The sequence below is a fragment of the Theobroma cacao genome, chromosome 3 (genome assembly GCF_000208745.1).
Source record: "Theobroma cacao cultivar B97-61/B2 chromosome 3, Criollo_cocoa_genome_V2, whole genome shotgun sequence".
Taxonomy (NCBI): Eukaryota; Viridiplantae; Streptophyta; class Magnoliopsida; order Malvales; family Malvaceae; genus Theobroma; species Theobroma cacao.
Genome location: NC_030852.1, coordinates 24916988 through 24936853, shown reverse-complemented (window position 1 = coordinate 24936853; position 19866 = coordinate 24916988). Strand labels below are relative to the sequence as shown.

The window sequence follows — 19866 nt, the reverse complement described above, 5'->3', positions numbered from 1 at the left end:
CAGTGCACGATGTAAAATCAAAAACATGGAGTGAGAATAGCTTTTCACTTTCAAAAAGAACGGACCTTCCCGGCTTTACTACCAACCGTTGATATCATCATCAAACCAACGGTTCATATTCCCCAATCTTTGATCTTTTCCCTCTCTTTCATGTCCTTTCTGTTCTAGTTAGGCTTATAGCTTTCTCTTCTCCAACCCACAATCATTTCCCAAAGTTTTGATTTTTCCAGGAAAAAGAAGTTCCCTTCCATCTTTCTTGCATTTTCGGAAGTTTTTGCCAATTGGGTATTCAAAAAAGAAGAAAGAAAAATCCATCTTGGGGCATGTTTGGATAGTGTAAAAATCATAGAATGCCAGTTTCAACAAGGTCTCAGATCAGCAGCCAAGAAGAGCAGCGAAGTAGCAGATGCAGCAGATCAAATGAAAAAGAAGAAGGAACCCAGGTGAGTAATATTAATAATAACAACGTTCCACTGAGGAACCCGCATCATGGGTTGAAGGAAAAAATGAGAGCTTTAACTCTTTTATATGAGCAACAAAAGAAAGCTTCTGCAGCTCTTAGAAACAACTCGTCTCCGAAACCTGATCAAGAGAAGCGTTTTTCAACTCACCCAAGTGTTGATCTTCTCACATCTTGCAAAAGACAAGAGAGAAAAGAAGAGAAAGAGCAAAAAGATTCCAAGTTTAACAATGTTATGAGAGAAAACACAATGACTACATTGCCTGCAATGGCTAATTCTACAGTGACTAGAACTTTTGTGTTGCCCCAACCACCTTTGGATGATGCAAAGGAGAATCTTTTGATTGGTCCGGATAAGATTCTTGGGTTTTCTTCCTGTACAAGAAAGGCCACAACGACTACCGTGAAAACTACAGTGGCAAGGAAGTTGTCAATGGGAGGGACTAGGAATGGGCAAGAATTGGAGAAAATAGAGAGTATTTCTTGCACTGAGAAAAATGGGACAATGGGTGGAGATGATAGTAGAATTCTTGTGTTTGTAAGGCTTAGGCCTATGGCTAAGAAGGAGAAGGAAGTTGGTTCAAGGTGTTGTGTCAAGATTGTGAATAAGAGAGATGTTTACTTGACTGAGTTTGCTAATGAGAATGATTATCTTCGACTAAAGAGGCTTAGAGGCAGGCATTTTACTTTTGATGCGTCATTCCCGGATTCCACTAGTCAACATGAAGTTTATACCACCACGTAAGTTATGGCTCAAAAGATGTCATGCATTGATCCATTTTTATATGAATTGCAGTTGTGTTGCCCCTTAACACTGTTTTATTTGGTTGTATTTTTGTGTTAACTGATTGGAAGCTTGTAAAAGTTTCATTTTAAAAATGGATTTAAAAAGAATTTCTTGGTTGTGAATCTGAACGATTAATTGAAAGTATTTGCAGTCCTCAGACCAGCTGTTAGCTTTGTCTTCACTTGATAGCTGACACAGATTTATGTTTGAGGTTCAATTTGGCTTTCTGTCTTTGTTTTGACTTGTTTTAGCAAGAATGTATTTAGTTGTAATGAAAAATCGAGTGTTGCTTTCGTTTCTGGGTTCTTTAGCATTCAAAACAAATAATAACAACCATAACTTTAGAAATCCCAATTATTAGTTGTACCAATTCCAGAAAGGAGAATTATCTACCATTTTCAACATAATTCAGTGACGTTTCTGTTTTCTTCAATGCATTTGCTAAGCAAGCAGAAGGGAAGATAAGATTCTTTTGTGTAGAAAATGCTACTGCTCTTCAACAAGACTTATGTATCAATATGCATTGAATGTATCTAAGTTTCTCTGCTTTTTTTTTTTCAGTGAATTAACTTCTTCACAACCCATTTGAACTTTCAGTACTGCAGACCTTGTTGAAGCAGTTTTGCAGGGAAGGAATGGCTCAGTGTTCTGCTATGGTGCCACAGGAGCTGGAAAAACTTATACAATGCTGGGCACCGTGGATAATCCAGGGGTGATGGTTTTGGCAATAAAGGATCTTTTCACAAAGATTAGACAGAGGAGCTGTGATGGAAACCATGTGGTTCATCTCTCCTATCTTGAGGTCTACAATGAAACTGTCAGGGATTTACTCTCTCCTGGAAGACCTCTTGTCCTGAGAGAAGATAAGCAGGTTTGCTCTTAACAGCCGTGAAATTTATACCACTTCAATTCCACTGTAACTGTATTTCCCAGCAATTCTATTTTATGAAAATGACCGTACTATTATAATTGTATGTCGTAGAGAAAGAATTTTTTTCCTTTTAAGTGCTAAGCTTTTGGACCTTGGGATAGTAAAGTAACCTTATTTTTATTCCATTAACATGTCAGATTGTCCATTGTAAAATGAGATTTGCAGAAAATACTTGCTTTTGGAAACTTCATAGTAAATTACTACCACATTATTGTCTGATTTTGGAAACTTAGCATATTGTCCACTATATTGATTAAATTTCTCCTAAAATCATCAGAATTGATCTTTGTGAAGTGTTTTCTTCAGACTAGAAGAGATGCTGGTGGCAAGTAATATAGCTATATCTTGTCATCCAATTCTATATTTCCATGCTATCACCTAACCGATTACAAAGAAATATATTTCCCCTATGTTTTCCTTCATAACAGATTCATAACTGAAGTTTCAAGAAGGAACAGTGGGGTTTTTTTTTTTAATTTGGGGAAGGGGGATTCGAAGTGGGATCATACACCAACCATTTAGCTAAATGCTGAGGTGCAGGGTCATTAAATGCAAGGAAATATTGTTACTTTCGAAAACTATTTAAGCAAACACTAACAATTTTGTAACCACTTTATAGTCTTCTATATATTGTTTAAATTCCAGATTTTAAATGCCTTCATTTTATCACAGAAAAGTGCTTGCTCAAATGTAATGCAGGGAATTGTAGCGGCAGGTCTTACACAGTACAGGGCTTATTCCACGGATGAAGTAAATCTCCTAATTCCATTTGTCATAGATTAGAAGGTTAGACAATTGATTGAATAGAAGTAGAATAACTGTTTTACTGGGTTGCGGCAGGTGATGGCACTGCTACAAAGAGGAAACCAAAACCGAACCACTGAACCAACTCGCGCTAATGAAACATCTTCAAGATCCCATGCAATTCTTCAGGTACCCATAATAATGTGTGACTTAGTAACTTTTTTTGTTCTTGTAGTTTTATGATGTTCTTATTTACCTGAGTTGCTTTTCATCTAGGTTGTGATTGAATATAGAGTCAAAGATGCTTCAATGAATGTCATTAACAGAGTTGGGAAGCTCTCACTCATCGATCTTGCTGGTTCTGAAAGAGCCCTTGCAACTGATCAGAGAACACTTAGATCACTGGAGGGTGCCAACATTAATCGGTCACTTCTTGCACTGAGCAGCTGCATCAATGCCCTTGTTGAGGGTAAGAAACACATACCCTACAGAAATTCAAAACTCACTCAACTCCTTAAGGACTCATTAGGTGGAGCTTGTAACACTGTAATGATTGCTAACATCAGTCCAAGCAATCTCTCATTTGGTGAAACACAAAATACTCTACATTGGGCTGATCGAGCTAAGGAGATCCGAACCAAGGTTCGTAATCTTTGCTCATTTTCTTCTCAAATTTAACCTTCTGTGCTTGCATCTATTGCTAAGTTATGTTTATTTTGTTTCATGCTATACTTCTTAAACATTGGTTCTCCCAAGTTTAATCTTTTTACTGTGTTTTAAACAACCCTAAACATTTGTTGTTAAGTATTCATGTTTTTTATTTTTTTTCTTGTAAAGGGTTTTCATAAATTACTAGAAATAATTGTAAAAAATGTTTTCCTTACACTTGCAGGCATGTGAGGCAAATGAGGAGGTACTTGAAGTACCTGAATCTGGAACTGATCAGGCCAAGCTTTTGCTTGAACTGCAGAAGGAAAATCGTGAATTGCGAGTACAACTGGCACGCCAACAGCAGAAGTTGCTAACCCTTCAAGCACAATCCTTGGCTGCAAATGCTTCTCCAACCCCTTCTTCAGTTACATCTCTCATGACTCCTCCATCTACTGCCCAACCAAATGAGAAAAGGAGACCCAGATCCACCTTCTTAACAGGAAACTGTTTCACACCAGAATCCAAAAAGAGGGGAGCAGAGGAAGCAGTTAAGGAGCTTAGACTGACTGTGAAGGCATTGGAACTGGAAATGGCGAGAATGAAGAAAGATTATGCTTCTCAGTTAAAGCAGAAAGATGATGTTATTCGTGAGCTTTCAAGGAAGAGTGAAAAAACATCAGATGTAGGGGTTAAGAGGGTTGCCACACGGGCTAGCTTGCGGCCAAAGGAACCAAGTGCTGGGGACTTGAAGAGCCCAAGTCATCGTTTTCGATCACCAGTCCCAACAACCAAAAAAAGAAGTTTTTGGGATATAACAACTGCTAACAGCCCATCGGTCACTACACTCAATAGAAGAAAAACTAGAAGCCACGTCATTTCAGAACCTGTTGCAGCTCCCTCCATGCTACTTCAGGTATGGTGATTTTTCGCCCTTCCCCTTTCTTTTATTTTGAGTTGGTTCGTTTTGCTATAAGCTCATAAGCATACACATAAAAGATATATGTACTTTTGTATCTACAATGCCACCACCTGGAATAGGGAATGACTTTGGTCTTTAGAGGGCTGCTCCTCGCGTGCCCAAATATAGAGGACTCGTTGTCAAGTTCTCTCTTCCCTATGGCACTTCATCCATTAGTTTTTATTTCTTCTCTAGCTGATGCAGCTTGCCTTAACCATGTTTCTGGTTGGTGTTTATGTTTGGACCACACGTTCGTCGCCAACTACATCATGCAGCCAGGATTTTCTCGCCAAAGACCTCACGCTCTGAAGTAATCAAGAGAAAGAAATGGAATTAGAAAACAAAAAGGAGGTGGTGGTATGACAGTGTCTCTTCCTCCCATGACATTCTCCAACCGAGCAAAAGTTATTGCTTGCCAAAGTGGTGTTCCCCTGTTTTTCTTGTAGTCCACTAGAAAGAGATTCTTTTCTTGTTCTCATTCGATTTCTTGTCATTAAGGTCACCAGCAATTACTCCACTAGAGTTCCGTTCTCGATTTGAAGCTCTTGGAGCATCTGGAGACCCAAAAAATCCATGTATATTTATGTACCTTTTTTAATTCAGAATTCAATAACACTGATGCTTATTTTCATAGGAACCATTCAACACAAGGATCATAGATGATCTCAATCAATAGGCGTTTTAGATGTTCAGGCAGCTCATGTTAAAACAAGCAATATGTGAATTTTCAATTGCTTGGAAACCAAGTTGGGAGGATCTCTGTATCACGGGGTTCAGGCAAACAACCAGGACAAGCCCTTTCATTATCTTCAACCATGATTTGCCTGGCCTGGTGCTGCTGTATTTTGAGCGTCATATATTCGTGAACCAAATTTAAAGATTAGTTGTTTTAAGGGTACAAATTACCATCTATTAATAATTACCTTTTAGGGGTGCACATTACCATCTCTTATTTACACTTACGGTTACAGCAGTATTTATCTGTTAAGTGTTAATAAGTTTCACGTTGCTTAAATTTAGAATCATCTGCAAATTTTTAGGTTTTAATCGAAATTTTAAACAGATCTACTAGTTTTTGAAATAAACACTTTACCCAAAAAAAAATCTTACATTATACATATAGATCCAACCGTCAGTTAATCGTTAATGTTTATTTATTTGATAACGTGACAATATTAAAAAAATAATTTTACTCTTTATTAATTTTAAATATTACTATTATATAATTTTATTTTAAAAAAAATTCAAGAGTGGGAACACCGATCTGGTGCTCCCTCCTTTGGGGAGCACCTGTTGTGGGGTGGTCAGCCAGTGAATGAGAGCATTGCCAGCAAACCACATTGTTTGAGAAAAAAATAAGGGAAAAAATAAAAAAATATTTTAATCATTTCATTATTTCTGTTAACGGTGCTTCTATTTTTTAGACAAGAGTGTCCATTTAAAAACTAATAAACCCATCTAGAATTGTAATTAAAAGTTAAAGAGGTGAGGGTATTTTACCTAAAAAAAATAATCTAGAACCTTTCATCATGTTGCTTATATTTAACATATACTAGTGCTATGTTTGTTTCTCATCAATATTATGTGCTACTGCAAAATACTTGTAGTAATTTATGATGTAATTATATCTTGACCAATAGGAATGACAGTGGATAAAGTACCTCTTTATTTTGAAATGTTCAAGATCTAAACCCTTTATTATTGAGATACTTGAAGCTTAAACAAAATCATTTAAAATTTTATTCTAACTATCCATAACCTAATCAAAACATATTAGTGATATCTTTTAATTATTTAAAATCATTTATTTGGAGATACTCGATTAAAAACATAAATTTGATGTAACTCAACCCAAAAATTCAATTTTACAAATTATAATATAAGATTACAAATGTATTAAGAAAAGTAAATAAATTTGTTAATTTTACAAAATAAACCCAACATTGATGACCTCATTCTAAATTCAAACAAAAAAAAACAATTACATATGAAATGAAATATCAATCTAAAATCATATATACATATATATATATATATATATATATATTACTTTATCAAGTTTTATAATTTCAATACTTAAGAAAAATCATGTATATTACTTTGTCCAGTTATAACAAAATTACAACATACCATGACATTTGCAAGAATTTAAAAATTTTTACCTTAAGGTTTTAAACGATTTTTTTAGATATCCACATCCAAATTAATTAATATATAAACGGTTTTAGATAACAAATATCTTAACGTTCAAACCTAAATCTTATAGAAAATTGTGTTTGATATTAATTTTACTATCCAAAACTTATCTGGATCCATTTATAATTATTTAAAGCCACATTAATTAGACGGATAACTGATTAAAATTTTGTCATTGACATCCAATTGATGAACAAATTAAATGTTGTTTATTTTCATTAATCGCAGTGGCTTCCTCAGTGGTAAATGCACTTGATATTTAGGACATGTGATCGAAGAATGTAGCCTTTTGTGACAAAAACTTTTGGCTTATGCAAGGACTATCCTTACCAGTTTTTGTTATGACCCGTTTGGGAGTAGGAAAGTGAATCATTTTCTTAGAAATTTAAATATTTAATTTGTGGGTTTAGGGTATTCTTGCATTTGATTAGTGAAAGATGACTTTCATTTTCTTATTGTAGACGTCACATTCCCACAAATCTTGAGAATGTCATTCCTCAAAGAAAGGTTGTAAGGTTGGAGACCAATGTTGGATTACCTCCGAATGTTTGTTCTAATCTTATCTCTTCACTCCCGCATGAAGCACACAGCTATCGATTTGTTTTTCGTGTTTTTTGAGAGATAAAAGTTGATAAAAAATAGCTCCAAGTATGTCATGTTTCCATTCCAAAAAGAGATCAACTTGCGGATTTGCTCATAAAACCTCCGCCTGGATCACGCTTCCTTCTGTTTGCCAAGGTCAAAGATCAGTGTTCTTGACCACATTACCCAGGGACGTATTAAGGACAATGTGACCAAAGTCACTGTACCAGAAGATAATCTCAAGCATGCTGTGCCTCAGGGACAGTTCAAAACTATTGACGGCATGCAGGAGTTTCATGAGAAATTATGGCTAAGATGTGGCTTCATTTGTATATATTAGTTGTAGATCATATATATTAATCATACTTAGCAAGTCTAAGTAAGAATACTTGCACTTGCTAATTAATAAGCAAGCTAAATGCATACTCAGACAGGTACAGTTTACTGTCCCAAATTTTACATGAAAACGTCATGACGGGGTTAAAAAGCAAGAAAACATCATGAGGAATAAGAAAATTATGGATGTCACTTGATAAAACTTTTTGTTCCTTATGGTATCATGAAAATGTGGTAGACTTTGGGATATGTAAAAACCCACTAATTAATTAACCTCACCTATTGGCTATGGCTATGGAATTCATTAATTGAGCTCATCATTTTGATGATCTTCCCCACCACTAATCTTGCTTTTGCAACAAACTTCGTTTTTCCAACTAGGCAGCTTGGTGTTGGGGAAGAAGCAGCTAGGGAAATGCCCTTGGGACATTATTGTCGTGCTTTCCCCACAAATATGGACATTTCATCCGCATTTTTACTCCGGAAAATGACACGAAGTGTCTGCTTTTCCATTGCATACAAGACAACTACTTTTGTCAAAAATATATTGTCTTGGCACCTGAGGAGATCACGCCTGCTCTTCCCCATCTGTCATTTTACTTGTTTTCTTCTGTAAAATTAGTAAACCCTCGGACCCCATTGTATTTTTTTCCTTTATTTACTCCATTATTGCTTCTGGTTATCACTTGTGTAAGTGTAATACTACGGGCGCATGCCTCGCCCATCAAATAAAACTTGTACTAAAAATGGGAGTCTTTCGAATAAAAATGAATAATGCCTTGTGAGGTTGGATAGGGATCTCCACAAGTCGATTGTCCAACCTCCATCCTCTATTTGAGCTCAACTAGCATTGGTACATAGCCTGCAACAATGTAGCACAATTATAGAAAAGCCGCAAAAAGGGAAAAATAATGCAAAGCTGAAGATCAAGTTGGCTTAGTATATAGGCTGCACAAACTGTGCGATGGGGGCAAAACTTTAGGCTATAAGTCTGCATTCAATGGAGTAATAATGGTGTAAAGCAAAGCAAAGAGTGGCCAAACTTAAAGTGCAGCAAGCAACTTTTGAATCTTTTGAAGAATGATGAGTAGATGATCAAAAAAAAAAACAACACCACACCCTCGATTCCTGTGCGTGTAATCTTAACGGATTTGTTTTTCGGCTCCTAGCTGTAACCCACATCCCACTGTGGGAAAATGCCCCTATGGGGGGCTGCTACTGGCCTCCTTTTTCTTTTCTTTCTTCATTTCTTTGCTCGGGTATGAAAGCCATGAAACTAGGAGAAGGGTATAGTGGAACAACATAGCCCTTTTTGGGACTAAAGAAGAGAAAAAAAAAAGTTGGATAATTATCCTGGCCTTCAAATTCAAACTCCTTAACACATATTTGATGATAAAAATGAATACCCATTGTAAAGAATATCTGCTAAGATGGGATTTGAGATGATTTCATGTGAACTGGACTTTGTGGGGGATGTACTTTGAGTGGTGAAACTACAAAAGGTCCACAAACTGTACAACATGTAAGAGTGAAGTTTGTAAAAACCGGCAGGAAATCAAAAAAGTGAAAAGTAGTCAACATATAGGGAAAAAGGCCATTCTTCTGTCAGGAATTGGGTTTTTGTTTTTGTTTTGATTTTTCTTTTTTTGGTGTGTAAAATATTTTGCTTTTGATGACTTCTATGATTAGGCTTTAATAAATATTCTAGGGATCAATCCGCACAGAATTGTGCACCCAAAAGCAATGATTGGGAATTTGGACATCTTGCATCTTTAGACCAAATGCTGGAATTTCAAACAATTTATTTCTATGTATGTATGGCTGCTGCTTGCATACATGTATAAACTCAAAGCAATTGTTAAAGAATCATAACTAAACAGGGAAAGGAAGTGTTAAAGAAGAAAGGGGAAGACATTGAACTTATCATTGATCAACCCTTTTCTTCCCCTTGAGAGAGAGAAGAAATCCCCAAGATAAATCATGAACAATCATTTGCATAATCCACCAGAATAAAGATGGCACCAATCATTTGATCTACATTGATGTTATTAGCTATTCCACAAATTAAACACCAAAGGAAATTAATGAGATAGCCTATTCAAAAACTTTTAGCTCTTTGACCACATGAATTAACCACATGAATAAAAGATGTGCGCCCAATCATTTGATCTACATTGATTTTTTTTTTGCACTTTCCATTTGCTCTAAGTTAAGAATTCCTTGGTAGTGTTTCCATCATGAATTGCATTAGTGCAACTTCAGTAATGGAGTCAAATTTAAGAAGAAGCTCTGGGTTTTTCTTCAAATTTTGTCACTCAAATTTTTTTTTTTAAAAAATAACACTTACATAATTATGTTCTAGACCCATCTGAGGCTGAGGGGTTTCTAGAATGTTGGATTAAGAATTAGATGGTTCAAGTGGGGATGTATACATTCTCAAGTGGGCAAGTGCTACCAGGAGAAAGATAAATTTTGCCAAGAAAGAAAACTAGTGTAGGAAGGAAAGGAAAAAGCTTTTGTTTTAAAACTGAGTATCCCCCTCAGGGTCATTTACTACTATGTCGAAAGAAAATTCCACAGTTAGTCGGCTGTTTTGATACATAAAAAAAAAATGAAATGAACTAAAAATGCAAAAGATAATCATTGATTGCACTAGGCTCAATGTCTCATTACTTAATAAAGGTTGAAGAAGAAAACTATACATATACACCTTCAAGACCCCCACCTAGCATCATGTTATAATGTATTGCCCATCCACCTAAGCTAACAGAATACAATAAAAGTAAAAACCCACTTCCTATTTCTCCCAAAAAAAGAACAAAAAAAAAAAGGACGAAAAAACCTGGAAGACACCAGAGTCCATTTCCATGGCTCTAAAGAGTAATAAGACAAATATCACCAGTATACCCCTTAAAAAGTCAAAACGCACAGAAAAGGAAGTTAGCTCGGACATTCCATGGCAACTTCTTCAGACTCTAAGCAAATAGATACTAAGCTCAGGAGTTCCATTGCTATCAGGATTCATCATGTAGAAAGCTTCAGAATCTCTAGACCCAACAATTCTCTCAAACTTAGCCCTCATATACATGAGTTCACCATCAGCACCAGCCTCAGCTCCACTACCTGGCAAAACCCCTGCTCCCATTGAAATTGGCTCCACAGCTTTCAGAATCTTCCATTCTTTAGCACCACATTCCCTCCTTGTTGCAAAACCACATTTCTTTCCATTGCAATACGTCCTCCAGACGGGCTCCTCTAGTAATCTCACTGCCTTTTTCTCTTCTTCTTTCTCTTTATCACACTCCAGAGCAATCCTGACCAACCCGGATGCCATTTCTCGAACCAATCCACTAATTGGTGTGGCAAGTTCAACAAGGAAAGCTGGTGGGGAATTGGGATCTTTCTGAAAAGCAAAGTGAACATGGCCACGCCTATAACCGAAAAGGGTACCTACCACTCGGGGTCCGAGACCAAAGGGCAGGCTTGAACGGTTCTTTCCAAAAGCTGTAAGAACAGATCGAAGCCTGGCAACGGCAACTGCTGGAAGCTTCTTCCTTGGTGTTGGCATAGCAACATGGCTCTTAAGGTTTTCCTTTTTGTCTTCCTCATTGGAGTTTGAAGAGGACTTGAAGGTTGGAGCTTCATCATCATCTTCAGTTCCAACCTTTTTAGTCCAGTGGAAGTGTCTTTTGGAGGAGTCTTGAGAGATTCTTGCCATAACTGGCTAGTTGTGATGGGAGAAATTACAAAATTAATGGGGGAAAGGGCAGCTCCCCTTAAAGATGGTGTGAAGAGAAGAGAGGAGGAGAGAGAGAGAGATTCTGGTTTCTTATCTTTTACTGATTTGTGGGGCTTTCAATTTAATTCTTTGTTTCTAGTACTCTGGTGTAATGCAAGAGAATCCTGACAAAAGAAACACAGGCTGCCCCACCAGCTGATTGAGGAAGTGGAGAGAGAAAGAGTATGCAGTGTGAAGTATGCAGTAGTATGAAAAACTAGAAAAGAAAAGAAAAGAAAAGAAAAGAAAGGAAAAGAATCTAAGGGAACAATATGTGTGTTATTTCACTTTCTTGGTGGGGCAGAGAGAGAAGGATTTTCCTTGACTGACTCTTTTGACTAGAATCCAAAAGCAGCAAAGGGATGGCAGTCAGCCAAAGGTAACACAAAGCAGAAACGAAGCCATAAGTTTCGAGGCAGGGTCACAAGCCACGGCACATCGTTGGTTTGTTCTAAAGCCCACTGTCCTGTAGCGCAAAGGAGCACCTGGGACATGTTGGCCTCAGAAAAACAGAGCCCCTTCACCTTGATTATTGAATACTGAATTCTCACCCCCTAGTGTTGGGCGAATAGTCAACATTTCACCAACCCACGAACTGACACCTCATTGTCTGTGGGACCTCACATTCCCCCTTTTGTACATGTCGCAACAGGAATTGACACATCACTAGCTCGCTGCACCCTCTCCACCCAAGTGTGGCTTCATTTTGATTATTGCAGTAGAGAATTTGGGAATTGAGACACATAGCGATAGCATTGCAGCCATTCTAAGTCAGATGCTCTGCCTGCTTGCCTTTGTTACGTCAGCACAAACATTTGATTTGATTTGATTTGATTTGATTAATATACAGACACATATGTAATTGAACAAATTCTCACTAATTACATTACATTTTCAGTTACAGACAGCATCCATAGATGAAAAAAGTACAAATATCCACATAGGCAAGTGCTGCACTAACCAATGGCATTTTTGTACATAATATACGAGATTAGAATTTAGAAGCCCTATCGGAAGAGTCAAGGATGCTTGCCTATGATAAATGAAAATAACTCCTAGAAGGCTAGCTCTCTAAACTTGGGTCAGGATCTGGTTGCTTGGGGGCAACCGCCCCACCATTCATTCTCGCTCGTGCCTCAGCAAACATCCTCTGCTGCTCTGCCACTGCTTCTTCCTCAGTCATCTCTGCTCCATTGCTCCATTTGCCACCTTTCAAAGAGTCCTGCTGAAAAGCATTTCAAGAATACTATCAGTGAATTCTGTTGGGATGTGCTTCTGTTACTGAACCTAATTCAAAATGAAGTATTCTATTGTATTGTATTAATTCAATAAACCAGTTGTATGGCAATGAAAACAAAACTCCAACAGAAAAATGGTAGCACAAGATTTTCCAACTTCTTGGTCAATAACCAGGAAAAAAATTTTGCCTCCACTAACGTCATTTTTGAAAAAAAAAAGTTAAAAAAAAAAAGAAAGAATAAGGGGGGCCGAGATGGAACAAGCTGCACAATCTCATTTTTTAAACAAACCATCACAATCCAGTTTCCCAGTGCAAACAAGGAGCAAGAAGACAAACAATTACCATGGTCTCAATCTTGTGTTGCTCATATGCAGCATATACCTCTTCAATGTACTCTCCAAACCCAAGAACCTGACAAATCACATGCATGCATAAAGTTTTACTACAAACATATAACATGTAAATCTTTTCTGCGTTCTTTCAATTAAAACATGTTATAATCAAACTAAATGCAAGGCAGTAGAGTGCACAACGGTAACCAATGGCAAATTATGGATCATTGTTGTTAAGAACAGAGATCTCCAGCATGAACTAATTCAATCATCAAAGGAGGGTTACAAAACTTCTTCTTAGAGCTACCTCTATTACTCCACAAAGTGCCAAGGAAAAAGAAATATGTAGAAGAATTTAAGGCCATATCTTTAAAAAGGCGAGAGGGCCAGCAAAGGCATTGCTTGATGTGACAAAAAAAAAATATCTTTCTTAGACACTTCATATCTGGATTAAATATAAATAATATATCCACATGGTGCTTGAGTTCTTATTGTAAAAGCAGTTTTAATATTCTATCTATATTTACTTAAGCTAGGAAGCAGGCTAAGTTCCTACAAGCATAAAGACACTGCTTAACTATAACAGAATATGCAAAGTCTTATACAAGGCATTACTTTCTGAATCCTAATAAAGCAAAGAAGTAGACAATAAAATAACACACTTCAAAAAACCAAATTAAAACTAGAAAGTAAGCGATAGAGAGGAACCTCTAAAGCCTTAAGTACATGCTCAGGTGCTATCGTTCGTTTCTCCTCTCTATTACAAACGTCATTGGACTCTGATGAAATAAGATTAATAAACTCTGCAAAAGGTTTAAAGTTTTCATCAATTACAAGAAACAATTTAATACTATCAATTGAATTCTAGTCAGAGACAGTAAAGTTCCAATGATGTAAAAAATTACAAGAGAATATAGACGGTCGATAAACTTGCCAAACAACACTCTAACAAGCAAAAGTTTTTCCACCTAAATCTTCAATGACACAACAAATACTGGAAGCATGACCATACGAGGCTAATTACCAATTATATGAATCTCAACTCAGGTTCGAAACCACTTTAAAATTTAAAATAAGAGATACCATATTTCTCTTCTACACATATTTGAAAAGCAAATGTTTTGAAATGAAAAACCATCCATCTTCTTTTCATACTTACATTTCATTTAAATAAATTAGAGTAGAGAGTAAATTGCAGCACATCCTTGAAGAGTCATAAAACCAAACTACAAGGTGGATAGCAATCTTTGTTCTTGCAAACAGATAACTTAAAGCACATTTCAAGGCATACCAAAGTAACAAAGGTATTCATGGCATAGAATTGAGAAATAATGGGGAGCTTTAAAACCTCTGGGCTTTAAGTGATAGATAGAAATCAGGCATCAAGCCCTTTAGTTAAAAATTATTCCTGCCATGAAATGATAGCAGGTATCCTGTAAATGCACTTTAGAGGCTTTCTAGCACTAAAAGCTGAGAAATTTCATTAAGCATTTTTCAAATGAATGGAGAGGCCCATATTACAGGAAACTTCCTCAAAGGCTTATCAGTGACCAAGAAACTTTTCACAGGATACAATATTAAGAACCTTGGAATATTTCTCAAAGTGCAGTTCAAGGGACGTAGCATCCTTAGTATGGTTAGATCAAGTACAAGAAAACAGTATTGCAAGATCATTTATAGGAAGCTGATTGGTTCAACTTTCTCAATTACTATTGTAAAAGGGCTAGTTACTCAAATGTCTCCTACCTGGCTTGACTAGCCACAAACACAATAGGCACTGAAAAATAAAAATTACCAGGGAGAAGAACTTTCCCTTTTCCATCACATTCAGACAATATGAAACTTGGCTGATGAAAGTAGAAATTACAACATTAAAATGCATTTGTTTATTTCATTCTTTGGTCTTTATAGGTCAAAAGTGACCTAATAGAGACAACTGGAATTGATAAGGTAAAATTTAGTTCAAAGTTCATATGTTTGGGATAACATAAATCGACACTAACATACAAATACAAAGCTTTGTTCTATCAAAAGAAGTCACAGAAAAAGAAGAATGAATAAGTGATTACTAACACACACATCAACAACTCAGCTTTATAAAAAATCTTAGAAAGAAATTTGACATGTTAACAATCAAAAGAATACATGGAGGCCATAAAACCTAGTGTCAGTGTGTGACATTAATTTTTTTTTTTTTTTGAAAGGATGTGTGACATTAATTGATACTGATTAAAAAGAGAAGAAAGATTTAAACTTATTATCTCACCTACGCAACACTCGATCAAAAGATCTTGAGCATCTCTAGCAACACGTACATCTGGGGGTAACATCTCCTTTATAATTTTGGTCATAGTTGCTGCAAAAAGGAATATATATATATATATGTAATTTGCATCACAAAGCAATGAAACAAATTAAAAGTAAACCACAGTAATTAGGTGCAAGGCAATTTCTTGACTATAATGTGCATGTGCATGAGGAAGGGTTTTGGCTAGTTTAAGACACAAGTTTGCAACCCCCTTCTCTTTTTATAACAATAAAAAGCAAAAGAAAAACAAGATCATAAATCCTTGCTGCAAAAGCAAAACATGTAGAGTATTAAAAATATTACAGCCTGATTATTAGCTCATAAACTCCATTGCACTATATAACACAAGTTTACCATGGAAGGCAAAGACATCAACCAGTTTGAGGTACATTTGTCCAAACACTTGCACCCTTTCCCAACTCAATGATGCCCTGTGCAGCATTTAAATCAATTCCTTTCTTCATATTCAAAGCCATCACAATCCTCAACCAGCACTATGCAAACCCTCACATAGAAGCTCTTGCCCTGAACCTCCTTTGAAGTTTGAAAACAAAAACATATAACAACCAACCAACAATTGCTTTTTTCAAAAAATTGGAAAGCGAGTTGACACCTCACACAAAAAGCATTCAAATTGACAACTCCTCCCGAAAAGCTCAAAGATCTCACAAAGTCATCCTTCACATAATGAAAGATGTGCTATGCAAGTAACACTTTCTTAAATTCATCTAATCATAGTCGCCTAACCTCATAGAATTGAGGTTACTACAGACTTCCACCCTTTGGTAGCTTACTTCGGAAAAAACCTAACTATCTTTTAATGGCAACTTATTCACTTATTTAGTAAATTCAAAGCATAAGAGTTAATATAGGTAATCCTAAACCCTAAATTAAGTAAGGAAACTGCTAAGATTTATCCATTTTTAGCTAATTTCGATAGAAGCTAATAGAAACCCTAGCAAATTCAAGTCTTACTTAAATTTCATAAATTTAGAACACAGCAAAATCCAAAAATGAAAAGAGGAAAAGATTTCAGAGAAAAAATAAAATATCATCAAAAAATTAACCGAATAATTTAGAATAAATAATACAGATATTTAGAACGAAAAATAGAGGAAAATAAAAATTACCTTTAGGAAGCGAAGCGTCCTCCTTCGACTTCCCTACGATATCCATCGGCTCCATATTTTAATTCTTCAAAACAAAAGAAAAAAATCAAAATTCAACAGCGATTAAACAGATCTGAAACGCGAGAGCAAGGAAATCGGAAGGGGCGACTGACTCACCGAGTTACTGAGTCTAGACAAAGGGGGAATATTTCTACGGACGGAAAAACGCTAAACGAGTTAAGTGATTCGTGATCTGAGTCGAGGGGGAGATCAAGAGGAAGGACATGCTTGATATATTGAGCTACCAGAGAGGGTCACGGCGCTTCACGGTAAGAAAGGTAGCTCCTGATCGTAGTCGATTAGGGCAAGGAAAAAAACACACACACACACGTTCAGGGTGTGCGAAGGGACTCGACGCGCTTTCTTAAGGCGCCTTTTAAGATTCGCGCAATTAGTGGATCTGGTGGTTGGTGCGTGTTGGAAGCTCCGTTTTTAAGCGCGTTTAGGATTGTGGCTTTAACTCCTCTTCATTTTTGGTTTTTAAGGTTTTACCTTTGTCTTTTTTTTCCATAATTTTTCTTTGATCGATGGGGAAAATAAAGTTTGTTAATAAATGTGTTTGACGAAATGCCAATAAGGCAAGAATTAGAGTGGACTGATGACTAACCCGATGAGCCATTTAATCTAAAATCTAATATTTCATATATTAAAGTCATATGATTATATTCATTTGTACAGCTTATACATTTAATACATATTCAAAATAAATTAAGTAAGAATTTGTAATTATTCACTTAATAAATATAAAAATAACTATTTAATGTTAAAAATTCAATTCAAAAAGAATATTATCGTCCAAAAATACATTTGCTAGCATAAACTCAAGCACAATAAAAACTTTATAATCATAAAATTTGCATTGCTTCCATTGCTTTCTTTTGGAATTTTTTCACACAGCATTTAATTACTATTATCACTATTAATTTGTTTTTTCTAACAATTACTCCTAATTTGATTTTTTTATATTTATTACAATATGATTGTCTGCTAACAATTCATGTGATTACTTTTAACCTTATCCCAAAGGGATGTCTTGAAATATTGTAGATTGCAATTTTTTTTTTCATACCTTTAGTATGTTTTTATTAGAGATTATATTTTTTTAATTTATTTTAATTTTAAAAAATAACACAATGCTCAAATAAACTCTTAAACTATTTAAAAAAATTCAAATAAGCTTTTATTATTGTATTACATTCAATTAAGCTTCTATGTTTTTATTTTGGATCAAATAAACACTTACAGTTAATGATTGATTAATTGTTATTAATTAAAATATTACTTATTATTTTATATCTACTTGATATTGATATACGATATTGATGTAGAATGTAAAAAATGTCAAATAATTATGTTATTATGCAAAATTAACATGTCATATTAAAATCAATTGTGATATATAAGCATGTTATATCATAATTGATTATAATATATTAATATGTCATGTCAATGTCATACAATATATAATAACAAATGCCATTTTGACTGACTAAGGGCTTTTTTGGTTTAAAATAAAAATATAAAAGCTTATTTTACTTAAAATAAAATAAAATATTTAATTGAATATAATAAAAGTATAATGACTTATTTGAATTTTTTTAAATAATTTAGAGACTTTTTAAGATATTATGAAAAAAAAAATCAAAAGAGTTGGTGATGTTGGATCAAATACAATTGTAGTTAGTTTTCACCGAAAATATTGAGAAGCAAGAAACGATTTCAATAATTAAAAAGACTAAAGAAAATTAAAATAAAAATAAATACAAAGTTAAAGTTAAAGTTAATTTTTAAGAATAAAATAAAATAATATATGATTAATTGATATCATTGTTAAATAAGATTCGCGAAGGCGTTAATATTTGTGTGTAGTTATACTCTCGAACTTGAATTTGTTTAATAAACTAAAATCTATCATTTTTAATGAATATAAGTCAAGTATATGATCTTATTAATAAAAATAGATTCAATCAAGCAGTTAGTCACACTTTTTTCTTTTAACAAGTGGTTAGTAAGTGGTTGATTCAGGATTTTATTTGAAGGGTGGCGAGGAATTATAAAACGTTATAAATCAGGTCCATGATTCGATTCAAAATAAAAAATTAATTTATTTTTTAAATAAAATTAAATTATAATATAAAATTTTATTAGCAATTTAAATATAAATTTTTAGATTCACTAATATAAATATATATAAAAAAAAATTAAGATTAATTTTTCAAATTAGGTATCGTAAGTTATACTTGATGTTTTTTTATGTTTTCAATTTCATCACTAAAGTCCGTGTCAATGATCTTGACAATCTTTTTCTCAATGTAAACTAAAAAGAAAATCATTTTTCATCTTATTACACAAACTTTTTGTAATTGCTATAGAAACTAAAAGAGTTAAAATAAGTCAAATTAATCGAATTAGGAAATGATATACAATTGATTTTTCTGTCTTTAACATTAATTGGCAAATTGAGAGAGTTGAAACACTTTGCAAATATGGATCTTACCTACTATCAAGTTCAAAATACTTCAATTCATATTTTATATGCAATTAAATGATCTAAGAGAAAATATGCAACTGATTTTTTTGTCTTTAACATTAATTGGCATAACACTTAGAAAGTTGAAACACTTTGCAAATATAGATCTCGTATGATATCAAGTTCAATGCCATAAATCTTAAATAATTAAATATATCAAGAAAATAGAAAAAAAAAGAAAAATAATTCCAAAACTTAAACCTAGATGAACTAGGGAAAAAAACAAACAAAATTTTCAAAATTTGAGTGACTTATAATTGAATTAAGCATTCAAAATTTAGATTAAATTTCTTACCACTACTCTAAATCAGCTCTTTTAATTTATTTAGAGATGTCAAAGTTATAATTTTTTATTTATATATATAAATAAAAAAAAATTAAAATAGTCACCCCTCTTCCTCCACCTCAATGGTTAGTCACACTTAAACAATAAAATGTTGATGACCATTTTTTTTTACATCATATATTATAGATTATAAATATAAATAAATAAATAGAGCATAAAGGATTATTATAGCTTGTTTCGAGTTACATGCAAAATTGTATGTCAAGTAAAAGCTGATATTATTAATAGAAGGAAAGCGAGATTTATTATCCAATCAAATTGAAGAATTGAAATGGTTAAGAGAAAAAGGAAAAGAAAATAATTGAGTTTAGTTTTTCTAATTTTCTTAGACGTGTCCAATAATTGAGTTGCCCACCTAGATACGACTCAAGTTTAGCTAGAGCTTCACATTATAAATCCAAAGCTTAGCTCGAAGATATTATTATTTCATTCATAAATAAAATGTGATTTGTCCAATTTAATTTAATATATTTAAAATATTAAAATAAAATATATTTTAATAAGAAAAATTACGTGAA

At 34.3% G+C, this 19866-nt stretch overlaps 3 protein-coding genes across 6 annotated transcripts; 1 reads left to right on the top strand and 2 right to left on the bottom strand.

Annotated features, from left to right (window-relative positions):
• LOC18604967 (kinesin-like protein KIF18B) lies at positions 88–5162 on the top strand. Its single transcript, XM_007037695.2, has 7 exons — positions 88–1201; positions 1845–2118; positions 2878–2928; positions 3019–3111; positions 3199–3564; positions 3815–4486; positions 4807–5162. Exons 1-7 carry the CDS (start codon positions 351–353, stop codon positions 4843–4845), a joined length of 2346 nt encoding a protein of 781 aa, XP_007037757.2. The 5' UTR covers positions 88–350; the 3' UTR covers positions 4846–5162.
• LOC18604966 (protein MIZU-KUSSEI 1) lies at positions 10268–11944 on the bottom strand. The gene has a single exon (XM_007037694.2). It carries the CDS (start codon positions 11361–11363, stop codon positions 10614–10616), a length of 750 nt encoding a protein of 249 aa, XP_007037756.1. The 5' UTR covers positions 11364–11944; the 3' UTR covers positions 10268–10613.
• LOC18604965 (protein Dr1 homolog) lies at positions 12253–17035 on the bottom strand. Of its 4 annotated transcripts, none has more exons than XM_007037693.2 (6): positions 16590–17035; positions 16434–16497; positions 15262–15351; positions 13704–13798; positions 13006–13074; positions 12253–12648 (listed from the first exon to the last, which is right to left on the bottom strand). In XM_007037693.2, the coding sequence occupies exons 2-6, from the start codon at positions 16486–16488 to the stop codon at positions 12487–12489; spliced, it is 471 nt and encodes a 156-aa protein (XP_007037755.2). In that variant the 5' UTR covers positions 16489–16497; positions 16590–17035; the 3' UTR covers positions 12253–12486. The 4 variants fall into 4 exon arrangements, with proteins under 4 accessions (XP_007037755.2, XP_017973562.1, XP_017973563.1 ...); XM_018118073.1 differs by having other exon boundaries at positions 12253–12645; XM_018118074.1 differs by lacking the exon at positions 15262–15351.

Bases quoted from the DNA above. Each gene is read 5' to 3' on its own strand.
- LOC18604965 (XM_007037693.2), bottom strand. From the start codon at position 16,488: ATGGAGCCGATGGATATCGTAGGGAAGTCGAAGGAGGACGCTTCGCTT. The intron at 15,352-16,433 runs GTAATTTTTATT...TCCTTTTTGCAG, and splicing joins GGACGCTTCGCTTCCTAAAG to CAACTATGACCAAAATTATA. The intron at 13,075-13,703 runs GTTCCTCTCTAT...GTGATTTGTCAG, and splicing joins ATGTACTTAAGGCTTTAGAG to GTTCTTGGGTTTGGAGAGTA.
- LOC18604967 (XM_007037695.2), top strand. From the start codon at position 351: ATGCCAGTTTCAACAAGGTCTCAGATCAGCAGCCAAGAAGAGCAGCGA. The intron at 2,119-2,877 runs GTTTGCTCTTAA...AATGTAATGCAG, and splicing joins TCCTGAGAGAAGATAAGCAG to GGAATTGTAGCGGCAGGTCT. The intron at 2,929-3,018 runs GTAAATCTCCTA...GGGTTGCGGCAG, and splicing joins GGGCTTATTCCACGGATGAA to GTGATGGCACTGCTACAAAG.
- LOC18604966 (XM_007037694.2), bottom strand. From the start codon at position 11,363: ATGGCAAGAATCTCTCAAGACTCCTCCAAAAGACACTTCCACTGGACT.